Source organism: Propithecus coquereli, unplaced genomic scaffold (genome assembly GCF_000956105.1).
Source record: "Propithecus coquereli isolate 6110/MARCELLA unplaced genomic scaffold, Pcoq_1.0 Scaffold425, whole genome shotgun sequence".
Lineage (NCBI taxonomy): Eukaryota > Metazoa > Chordata > Mammalia > Primates > Indriidae > Propithecus > Propithecus coquereli.
Window position 1 is genome coordinate 1,404,796 of NW_012150008.1, and position 12,375 is coordinate 1,417,170.

Consider the following 12,375-nt stretch of genomic DNA (forward strand, 5'->3'; position numbering starts at 1 on the left):
ACCCTGGTTCTTTTAGTTTGATACCTGGACATTTACTTGTAAGTGTTACCTGGGAACTCATTGGAACTGCATATTCTCAGTCCTGAACCTAGGCCAACTGAATCAGACACTCTGGATCAAGCCCAAGAATCAACGTTTTAATAAGCTTCCAGATGATTTTGATAAACATTCAAGAAATTTCCATCCTTCTGATGTGATTCCTGTGGAACCAGGTGACTGCATTTCTTGAAATTAACAAGAATTTTGTATAAATCTGCAAGAAAAAAAGTGGATTAGTACATATTTGTTTTCCTAATACAAAAAAAAATTATATGGAAGATGGAGGGGAGAAAAAAGAAAAAGAAAAAAATATAAAATGGTTTTTTATGGTTTATTAAAAGTACTATACTATATGCATTTATAAAATAAAATGCCAAAAGTCTCAGATAATTCAACCTTCTGGATAAACAAAATGTTTGCAATATAGTATCCTTTTAGAATTCAGTGTGCACATGGATGCATTCCTCTGTGTATGTATGTTTATATTATTAAATTAAATAAGCAGGAGGCTGGCTGGATGTGGCGGCTCACACCTGCAATCCCTGCATTTTGCGAGGCCAAGGCAGGAGGATTGCTTGAGGCCAGAATTTACAGACCAGCCTGGGCAATACAGTGAGATCCATCTCTACAAACAAAAACAAGAAAAAAATAAAAACCAAAAAAAAAAACAACACTGAACCATAACATAGAAGTAAAACAAGCAGACAAGTTTCAGCAAATCACAAACAGCCAGGTTTCAATCAATCACAGGCAGCCAATTCATCATAGCAAGTTCAAATAAGGCGGATACCTAGCTGCAGCCAACCAATCAGTTTGCTTTGCCTCTGTGTCCATCTATAAAAGCTTGCTGTTCACACTTCTGGGGGAGCTCTCTGAACCTGCATTGGCTCAGGGTGATGCCCAATTCGTGAATCATTCTTTACTCAATGAAACTGCTAAATTTAATTATTTTAAAGCTTTTCTTTTTAATAATATGCCCAAATATGTTCCTGTACAAATTGATACTTAGTAAAAATAAAGTGGTATGTTGTATACAGATTTGCACTTTGCTTTTCTCACTTGCCAATATATGTCTGACAAGGTAACACTATTTTCTCATTTTACACCTGATATCTCTTTATTTCCACACTTAGACAAAAAACTGGCTCTTTTTAAACAACTGCTTTGTATTTCATTGTCTGCATATTCCATGCAGACAAGCTGTAGGGGAGGGAGTCAGGCCTAACATAATGATTTTCCCAGGTCCCCAAAGATTCCATCTCCAAGGTCACTGAAAACTCCATGGCAGCACCTGGGGGCATCTTGTACCTATCCTGCCACTCTCAGCGGTCTGCTGGACCAAGAACCAGGACCAGATAGTGCCAGCATGTAGGCCTGGAGGCTGGTGAATCTGTGCCAAGGGTTGGGATCAGCTACAATGCCTGCCATGAAGTTGAGGACCCATGATGAGAACGTCATCATTTCGGCTATGTCCTGCCTTGCCTGCTGATCCCTGAGATTGTCCCAGCAAGTAGGACCAGCCCTTGGATGAGTGCCACAAGTGGAGCTTCAGCCTCTGGGTGAGAAGTGGGGACTCATATTCTGGAGGAAAGGTGGGATCCAGTGGCTGATGACACACATCTGCACCTAATCTCTGATATGATGATGAGGGTCTCAGCGTCTGCAGTGAGGAGACCAAGAGAGTTGGCCTTAGTGCGCAGGGTCTGCTAAGAAGATGAAGCCACAGGATGTCCTGTTGACACCTCAGGCCTGGGCTCTGAACTCTGCTGTCTCCACCCTCTGCTCTCTGGGCTCCACTTTCCTGTGCAGATTTAGAAAGCACGCTGGCAGGAGAATGGGAAGATGTGACCTCCAAGATCCTTCCTTCAAGGGGCACAGCCCCTGTGCTATCTGTTGTTCAAAGTCTGGAAGTAATTGTTTTGTGTATTTTGTCAAGTTTTATAATCATTTATGGCAGGAGTATAATTGAGGAAGCTGTTATTTCATTACAGTGAGACATACGGCATATTTGAAGAAAATAAAAGGGATTCTGAGAGTTTTAAACCTACTTATCGATATGGAGATTTTTGTTTTTGCACTTGGGAAATTAGAACTAAGTTATGGTTCCTGCCAAACAATAAATATCTATTAACAGGTGAATTGGTAAACATATTGTCATACAGGTATAGAATGGAACACAACTCAGTGGAATTAAAATATAAAGCTCTAAACTTGCCAATATTTATATACGATGATTTATACTTTGGTAGCATTTTCATAATTATACCAATTATACCCACTTTTTAAATTTTTATTTTTAGACAATCATAAAACAGCATATACACACTTTTATCTCTTTTGATATGGAGACTATAGACTAGTTACTTATTTATACATTGCTCATGTACAGCCCAGTCAATGCCAGTGTGAGAAACAGGCAAGGATCGAGGACAGAAAATAGAGAGGTGGGACACTGGGATTGTTTGCATTTCCCACATGGAATTAGGTCTGACTGATTGAGAGTGTTCAGAACAAAGGAGTGAATGAAACCACTTTCTTTCCTATGGGTGTATTTTTCCATTTATTAACTGGGTTTAACCAGACAATCATGAAGAATCATCAAGAATATTTTGAGGTATAATTATTTTACCAAAGGTCAGTATAAATACATTTTATTTTTTTATTTTTTTGAGACAGAGTCTCACTGTGTTGCCCGGGCTAGAGTGCCGTGGCGTCATCCTAGCTCACAGCAACCTCAAACTCCTGGGCTCAAGCGATCCTTCTGCCTCAGCCTCCCAAGTAGCTGGGACTACAGGCATGCGCCACCATGCCTGACTAATTTTTTTTTCTATATATTTTTAGTTGTCTGATTAATTTCTTTCTATTTTTAGTAGAGACGGGGTCTCGCTCTTGCTCAGGCTGGTCTCGAACTCCTGAGCTCAAACAATCCGCCTGCCTCGGCCTCCCAGAGAGCTAGGATTACAGGCGTGAGCCACCGCGCCCAGCCCATTTTATTTTTTTAAAAAGTCATACTTTGCATAAATTACAAACATTAAAGTGATAAACTTGGCATATGTGCAGAAATATGGGAAAACTCACTATTATGTTTTGAAAATGTAGCGATACACATAGTTTGTGTTATATGATTTTGTTAATATGAAATTTCAAAAGAGAAAACTATATTGGTCAGTATTTTCCGCATATCAAGAAAAGCAAGAAACTTATTGGCTCATGGTTCTGGAGCCTGGCAAGTCCAAGATCAAGGGACTGGCATCTGGGGAGGGCTTTCTTGCTGTGTCATCCATGGCACAAAGGCAGAGAGAGAGAGAGAGCAAGAGCAAATGAGAGCACCAAAAGAGGGCAAACTCATCCTTGTATAAGGAACCCACTCCCATGACAACATGAATTTGGGATGAGTCAATGAGAGAAAATATTTGCGATTAATTTATCTAAGTGATAGGACTTACAACTTAACAATAATAAGCCATAACCCCATAAAAATGGGAAAACAAGTTCTGAGCAAACACTTCAAAATGTAACTAATATACATCACGGAAATAAAAATTAAAGCTCACGAGGCACAGTGGTTCACATCTAGCACTTTGGGAGGCTGAGGTGGGGGGATCATTTGAGGTCAGGATTTCGAGACCAGACTGAGCAAGTGCAAGATCCTGTCCCTACAAAAAACAGAAAAATTAACCAAGCATGGTTGTGTGCACCTCCAGCTACTCAGGACGCTGAGGCAAGAGAATTGCTTGAGCCCAGAAGTTTGAGACTGCAGTGAGCAATGATCATGCCACTTGCACTCTAGCCAGATCGACAGTGAGACTCTGTCTCAAAAAAAAAAAAAAAAAAAAAAAAAAAATTAAGAAACTGACATACATAGTTTTGACCAGTGTGTGGAGCAATAGGGATACCATATACTGTTGGTGTTAGCATAAAGCTGTACCAAAAAAGAAAAAATGACAAACTCGAATATATTTTAGCACTTTCTTTTAATATTAAATATACATTTACCTTGTGCTATGGTTTGAATGTTTGTCTCATCTCAAATTCATGTTGACATTTAATTGCCATTATGACAGTGTTAAGAGGTGGACACTTTGAGAGGTGATTAGGCCATGAGGGCTTTGCCCCATTGTCATGGGTTTTTTTTAGAGACAGGGTCTTTCTTTATCACCCAGGCTGGACTGCAGTGGTTCGATCATAACTCACAAGGGACTGGAACTCCTGGACTCAAGCCATCCTCCTGCCTCAGTCTCCGAAGTAACTTTAAGTTCCCAGCCATGATTGGACAGATGCTGGCCATGTCCCATTTGCTTCTAGTTCCCTTTCCCTTACTAATTGTTACTAGATTTTTATCAAAGGCTGACTTGCAAAGAACAAAAAGCCATAAGACTTCTTTGCTTACTTTATCTGACCCCTAGGTCCCTTCTCCTGCTTTTATGGTTCCAATATGACAGCTATTTCAGACCTCAAAGAGTTTTTTCTTAATAAACGACTGCTGGGCTGGGCGCGGTGGCTCACGCCTGTAATCCTAGCTCTCTGGGAGGCCGAGGCGGGAGGATTGTTTGAGCTCAGGAGTTCAAAACCAGCCTGGTCTCTACTAAAAATAGAAAGAAATGAATCAGATAACTAAAAATATATAGAAAAAATTAGCCGGGCATGGTGGCGCATGCCTGTAGTCCCAGCTACTCGGGAGGCTGATGCAGAAGGATCGCTTGAGCCCAGGAGTTTGAGGTTGCTGTGAGCTAGGCTGACGCCACGGCACTCACTCTAGCCAGGGCAACAGAGTGAGACTCTGTCTCAAAAAAAATAAATAAATAAAAAAATAAACGACTGCTGGTCACTGACTGGTTCTGACTAGTGTCCTGAGGATGCGTGGTTCATGGACTTGTTCCCTTAATTTCACCTTTTTACATTTCCATTAGGACCTAACTATAAGACATGTAATCCATACATGCATATTAGGATTACATGTATGTAACATATATCCCATAATCACTTGGGGTGGAGATTTAACATTTAAATGTCTCATAGTTAGGTCCTAATGCAGACTAAATGACTATATTAGAAGAGAGTTCTGAAATAAATGACAGTCCACCTTAAGAAATTAGGAAAAGACAGACAAATTAGATCCTATAGGCAACCCTATATTCACTCTACCATCTTTTTCCTCAAATTTTGGGAGTTGCAGTCTGGCATCAGTGGCAGCAAAAAGTGGCAACCAATGAAAGCCATTTCCACATGATTCACCAGGAACACTGGATAAATTGCAAAGCCGCATCCCTGTAATACTAGATATCTCCTTTCTCTCACTGTTTTCTTGCCTGTGCAGCAACAGTCGTGAGTTGAGCCACCTAGAGCCTTTGGGAATCCATACAATGTTTAGATTTGTCCTATGAGTGATACTGATCACAGGAGGGACATAGCTCTGTAAGTGCTGAGACTTTCTGTACACCCCCATTTTGTACAGCCACAGTATGGGAACAGCTGAGCATGCACCTTTAGAAATGGCATAGCCCCCTTCTAGGATGCTGCAATCTCCCCAACTTCATGCTAGTAACAACCAGTGTTTCTGTACCAATTGCAGTTCCCACCTGGCTCCTGGAGGTCTTCCAGACAATGGCATCTGCCTCCTGGATTCTTGAACTCAGGCTCCTTGGCAATTACCAGGAGCCAGCTTCTCCTAAAGTGTCTGGGAATGTGCAACATTGGATGGGAATTAGGGACCAATTCATGCTGCTCCCAAATGCTCTAGAGCTGCAGTCCTCCATCCCCAGGCCACGGCCCAGTATTGGTCCATGGCCTGTTAGGAAATGGACCATACATCACCACCTGAGCTCCACAACCCCACCCCCACTCCCACCCCATGGCACTCCGTTCCACTTCCCCAGTCTGTGGAAAAGTTCTTTCATGAAACCCATCCTGGTGCCAAAGAGTTTGGAGATCATTGCTCTAAAGGTTGTCACAACTGCCCTCTCCTCATGGTTACCTCCGAACCAACAAGTACAAATGGCATCCAGGCCATGATTTGTCTCACACAGTCCTTCAGAATTTCCCACATTCTGGGTTTTGCTTATTACATTTTCATGATCTAGTAACATGTATCTCTAGCTCCTATATTGCTTATACATTAGTTTTTAGACGTAGAGATCATCAGGAGGCAGCTAAATGTCTAGTTGTCTTTTTGCCATGTTAAGATCAACCAGCTTTAGGTGTTGTCAGCCTTATTTGTTCATTTCAGAGTTTCTCACCTCCTTAGAAGGTCTTGGGCAGCAATGCAAATTACATCAAAACTGGAGTCAGAGGTATTTTCTGCCATCATACTGTCTTCTCTGAGGCACAGAAATGTGGGGACTCCCACAATATCTGTTGGCCCTTTCATGCTGGCAGAACACAACTGTTTCCTCAATACAATCCACACAATAAACAGAACCCCCAAGATTAAAATTGGCTTAAAGAATAGGCCTTTATTGTCACATAAACACGAACAATGTGAGACAGGAAGTTCCAGGGCTGGGTGGCTTAGAGATTGGATATATCTATCATGAGCATCACATGAGACCAAAAAATCCACGAAGGTAAGCTTCTGCAAGCTACCTGTAGAACCCTTCTTGTGTTCTTTGGAACAAAATTGATTATTTCCATGCCAATTACATCAAAAGCGAGAAAATGAGGACCTCTGGTACAGTGAGACCACTCATGACTCCTAGGGACTGGGGCAAGAACAGAGGTCTGCCTGTAGTAAGTATGCTGGAGGGACACACACTGTGCCACTCTGCCAGATGATGGTAGTGAATGGCTCCTGCCCTGGCAAAGGCCTTTGGCTGTTTAGAAAGTGCAACCTGGCTCCTGAAAGCACCTCACATACTTGCCACTCACAGGGAATCTCCCCAGGTGGATGTCGCTACATATGAGGTTCCGCTTCTGACTGATGGTTCTCTTACAAAAGCTACTCTCAGAGCTTTGCTCTGGGGTGAGCTGTTAGGCTGAACAAAGAGACAGTACATTCCCTGTCCTCCTAAGGACTCTGTCCAGTGAGAAATTCCCAATGACAGGTAAGGTTCAGCCTTTAGTAAAGGCTTTCCTGCATATGCTGTCATCAGAATCACTGTTAGTTCTCCAAAGTACCCTAAGTTTAGGGTGTTGGCCAAAGGGTTTTCCCACATTCACCATACCCTTAAGGCTTTTCTCCAGCATGAATCCTCTGGTGCAGAACCAGTGTCTGTTTCCGGATGAACTCTCTTCCACATTCGCTACATATATAAGGCCTTTCTCCAGTGTGGACTTCCCAGTGCCTGATAAGATTCGGCCTTTGGGTGAAGGCTTTCCCACACTTGCTGCACTCATAGGGCTTTTCTCCAGAGTGAACTTTCTGGTGCTGAATGAGTTTAGAGATGCCACTAAAGGCTTTCCCACATCTGCTACACTCATAATCACTGCTGTGAATTCTCCAATGTACATTAAGGTGGGAACTTTGGCTAAAGGCCTTCCCGCATTCACTGCACTCATAAGGCTTTTCTCCAGTGTGAGTTCGCTGATGCAGAACAAGTGTGTGTTTGCGACTAAACTCCTTCCCACATTCGCTGCATACATAAGGCCTGGCTCCTGTGTGAACTTCCTGGTGTCGAATGAGATTAGACTTACTGCTGAAGAATTTCCCACATTTGCTGCACTGATAGAGCCTTTCACCTGTGTGAACTCGCCTGTGCTCAATCAGGCCAGAGATTTGTCTAAAGAATTTCCCACATTCGCTGCACTCATAAGGCCTTTCTCCAGTGTGAACTGTCTGGTGTTTGAAGAGGTCGTAGCTCTGGCTAAAGAATTTCCCACATTCACTACATTCATAAGGCCTTTCTCCAGTGTGGATTCTCTGATGTCGTGCAAGTGTGTCTTTGCGGGTGAAGGCTTTCCCACAATCGGCACACTTGTGATACCTCTGTCCAGCGGGAAAGCCCCCCTCAAGCTTGGTGCTCTTATGGGGCTTCATCCTGCTGGGAGGGGTCTGGTGCTGAAGAAGGCTAGAGGTAGCTGAAAAGTTCATGCCACCTTCCCCACATGTGTGGATCTTCTCTGGCACATGGACTCTGCAGCTGTTCACAGAGTCCCTACCCTGATCCCTTCCGAAGGGCTTCTCTCCACTGGGCTTCTGGTGCTGGTCAAAGTTTGTACTGAACCAGAATTGCTTCCCACATGCCCCACAGGTGTGTGGTTTCTGCCTGACTTTTTCTCTCTGGTATTCAGCCAGGTGTAAGGTATCTTTCAGTGAGAGACCACACATGTCACATGGGTGGGTCTTCAGCTCTGCCATGGGTGTCGTGGTCTGCAGCACTCCTTCCACAGAAACACTCTGCTCACAAGGTGCCTCCTCATCCTCAGCTCCATGCCAATAATCTGAAAGCACAGAAATGCTAATGAAATGCTTGCTGACTTTGGTGGGAGGAGGCAGCCCCATCATAAATGTGTGTTGGACACACCCAGGAATGAGACTATTTTCAGGATGAGGGGCATCATCAGGTTCAGGAAGAGACTACTGTAAGGCACTGGGCCTCTGAAGGTTACACAAAGGCAAAACAAAGGGCGAGGATACATGGGTGGGACAGAGCAAACGGCTTCCAGGAGGACCTTCACTGTTGGTGACAGGTGAGTACTATGTAAAATGCATCCAGGCCCTGGAAAATCCCTTTACAAATGAGTGGTTGGTGTTCAAAGACTAAAGCTATATGCACATTGCCTGAACATGAAATGTAGGTCAACACTGCTGGAACGTACAGAGCCGTCGAAGGAATGGGTGTGAGGTAGAGGCCAGAGAAGTGAGGGATGGCAAGAGATGTCAGACTGGAAATAAGTCTTAGTGTCAAGAATGAGGAAGGAGAGGTCAAAATGTTGTGTGGTCACTGGCCTTGCAAACAAACACTGGTGTGCACAGTTAAGGCTGCTGTTTGTGAACCCTGAAGTGGTATCATGACATCCCCTGATGTCTACTCAGCAGGTCCAGCTCCCATCTGGGCCTCTCTTTTTGTGGCTGGAGTCACATCCACCTGGTCCAGCTCTTCTCCTGGCTCCAGTTGTATGACTACATGTGACCTGGAAGATGCGATTCCTAAGGGAAAGCCAGGACAGATGAGCAGCCAGCACTGGCCCCGAGCAACCCACCCTATGATGAACCACAGGTAAGAAAAATAATTATTACAAAAAGAACCTAAAAGAAAAGTTTTGCAGGAATATCCCAAAGGGCCCCATAAGTAGTGATTATGTGAGTGCCTCTGGCATCCAGGCCCCAAAAAATGTCACCTGGGGAAAGAGGCAGAATCTTGGGCACAGAGGCACCACAATTTTGGACAGATTCACCAGCCCAGAAAGTAACCGAATCTGATGAGATCCATTGGGCAAACCATAAGTCTTGTGACCCCAAACCCTCGGCTGCATGGCTTCAGGGCTCCTCAGCCAAAAGTGAGGACACTCCATACAGCTTAGCCCTGACATCCATGGCACCCTCCCCAGCAAACTGGTGAAGGCAGCAGTGCTTGTGATCTGACCACAAGAAGGACAGAGTAGTCCCTGAGGAAAAGGAGAAAGGCAGGTGGTTATGAGGACCTTACCGAGTGAGGCTAAAAGTGCAAAGGTTTCCAGCATCACATCGTGGTATAGGAGTCTCTGAGCATTGTCAAGAAGCTCCCATTCTTCCCGGGAGAAGTACACAAACACATCCTCAAAGATCACACAGCGCTGCAAAAACAAGGTCCATGAAGTCTCTTGACCAATGGTCCTTAACTCTATCTACCCACAATTTTCTGCTCATCCACCTCCCAGGTCCCCAAGTTAGAGTTACCAGGGAGTGGTACCACTGGCCCTCACTCTCTCCTGATTACCCCAGCAATCACTGTGTCAGCCCACAGCAACAACAGGCAGGTTGAGCAATAAATGCCATTTACATTCTGAGCCAGCAATTCCCCTGGGGTACCCCAGATCATGAATCCCAATATGAACCTGAGTTCACTATTCTCTCTTAAGCCCCACCCCAAAGGACCCTAGGATCATCAGATCACACTTTTTCGTCTCATACACATTACACTTTAGACCATGCCTCCCTCACATCTCCAGCTTCCCACTGCCACCCTTCTGGCCCATCCCACTGACATCTCCCTAGACTCCCGAAATATCACTCTACACATGGCATCAAGAAAGTGCTTGCCAATGCAATCAGTATTCCATCTTGCCTCAAACCCTCAATGGCTCCAATGTCAAGGAAATTTCCATTCCTGTTTTAAAAATCTACCAATATAGCCCTGTTCCTTTTCAATCACAGGCACCCAAAACCATATGCAGATCTCAGGCACCCTCAGCCCTCTTCCATGTCTTTGTTGTGCATTGTACTGTTCCTGTAATAAACTACTACTTAACTTCATAGCTTAAAACCACATCTGTAATTACTTCATCCACTGAAGTTTTGAACCACCCCCCTCAAAGTCATCCATGAAGGTTGGAATCAACTTCTTCCAAACTCCTGTTAATGTTAATATTTTGACCTTGTCCCATGAATCATAAATGCTCTTCATAGCATCTAGAATGGTGAATCCTTTCCGGAAGGTTTTCAATTGACTTTGCCTAAATCCATCAGAGGAATCACTATCTATGGTGGCTATAGCCTTATGAAATGTATTTCTTTTTTTTTTTTTTTTTGAGACAGAGTCTCACTGTGTTGCCCAGGCTAGAGTGAGTGCTGTGGCGTCATCCTAGCTCACAGCAACCTCAGATTCCTGGGCTCAAGCGATCCTCCTGCCTCAGCCTCCCGAGTAGCTGGGACTACAGGCATGCGCCACCATGCCCGGCTAATTTTTTCTATATTTTTAGTTGGCTGATTAATTTCTTTCTATTTTTAGTAGAGACGGGGTCTCGCTCTTGCTCAGGCTGGTCTCGAACTCCTGAGCTCAAACAATCCGCCCGCCTCAGCCTCCCAGAGAGCTAGGATTACAGGCGTGAGCCACCGCGCCCGGCCTGAAATGTATTTCTTAAATAATAAGACTTGAAAGTCAAAATTATTCCTGGATCCAAGGGCTGCAGAATGAATATTGTGTTAGGAGGCATGAGAACAACATTCATCTCCTTGTAAATCCTCATCAGAGCTCTTGGGTGATGCGATGCATTGTCAATGAGTGGTAATATTTATAAAGAAATTTTTTTTTTCCAAGCAGGTCTCAACAGTGGACTTAAAATATTCAGTAAACCATATTATAAACAAATGTCCTGTCATTCAGGCATTGTTGCTCCATTTGAAGAGCACAGGCAGAGTAGATTTAGCATAATTCTTAAGGGCCCTAGGACTTTCAGAATGATAAATGAGCACTTGTTTCAATGTAAAGTCACCAGCTGTATTAGCCCCTAACAAGAGAGTCAGCCAAGATTGAACCAAGAAGAAACTGAAAATCTAAACAGACCAATAACAAGGTGCAGTGAGCTAGGCTGACACCACTGTACTCTACTCAGTGCAACAGAGTGAGACTCAGTTTCAAAAAAAAAAAGTCAACTCAAAATGGATTAAAGAGACTTAAACCTAAAATCTTAAAACTGCTAGAAGAAAACACGGGGGAAAGTTCCAAGACATTGGACTGGCCAGAGATTTCTTGGATACGACCCCAAAAGTGCAGGCAATGAAAACAAAAATAGACAAAAGGGACTGTAACAAATGAAGATGCTTCTGCTGCTTCTTTCAAGGGAAACAACAGGGTGTTAAAAGAAAATATTTACAAATCATACATTGGACAAGGGGCTAATACCCAAAATATTAATATAAAGGAACTCAAAACTACTCAATAACAAGAAAACAACCATATCAAAAATGGGCGAAAGACTTGAATAGGCATTTCTCAAAAGAATACATACGATTGACCTGCAGATATATAAAAACATGCTCATCTCTAATCATCAGAGAAAGGCAAATTAAAATCACAAGATGTCACGTCATACCTGTTAGATATGCTATTATCAAAAAGATCGAAGGTAACAAGTGTTGGCAAGGATGTGGAGAAAAGAGAATCCTTATACACTATTGGTAGTATTGTAATTAAGAGTAGCCATTTTGGAACAATATGGAGGTTCTTCAAACAACTAAAAATAGAATTTCCATATTCCAGCAATCCCACTACAGAGTATGTACCGAAAGGAATTAAAATCAGTATTTCAAAGAGATATCGGTACTCCCATGCTCATTGCAGCAGTATTCACAACAGCCAAGTTACGGCAACAATCTAAGTGTCCATCAGTGGATGAGTGAATTTTTAAAACATGGTTTACATACACAATGGAATATTATTCAGCATTAAAAAAAAAAAAACAAGGCCGGGCGCGGTGGCT

General features: G+C 43.2%; 1 protein-coding gene across 2 annotated transcripts in view; it reads right to left on the reverse strand.

The window, feature by feature from the left end:
* Window positions 1-6,506: 6,506 nt before the first annotated feature.
* The window catches only part of ZNF671 (zinc finger protein 671), an 8,892-nt gene continuing 3,023 nt past the window's right edge, over window positions 6,507-12,375 (reverse strand). The window contains exons 2-4 of one of the 2 annotated variants that reach the window (XM_012653601.1): window positions 9,624-9,750; window positions 9,007-9,124; window positions 6,507-8,432 (exon numbers count right to left, since the gene is read on the reverse strand). In XM_012653601.1, coding sequence (XP_012509055.1) covers window positions 7,202-8,432; window positions 9,007-9,124; window positions 9,624-9,750 — 1,476 coding nt within the window. In that variant the 3' untranslated portion in view covers window positions 6,507-7,201. The remainder of the gene's footprint in view (window positions 8,433-9,006; window positions 9,125-9,623; window positions 9,751-12,375) is intronic. The other variant, XM_012653599.1, reaches the window with a different exon arrangement.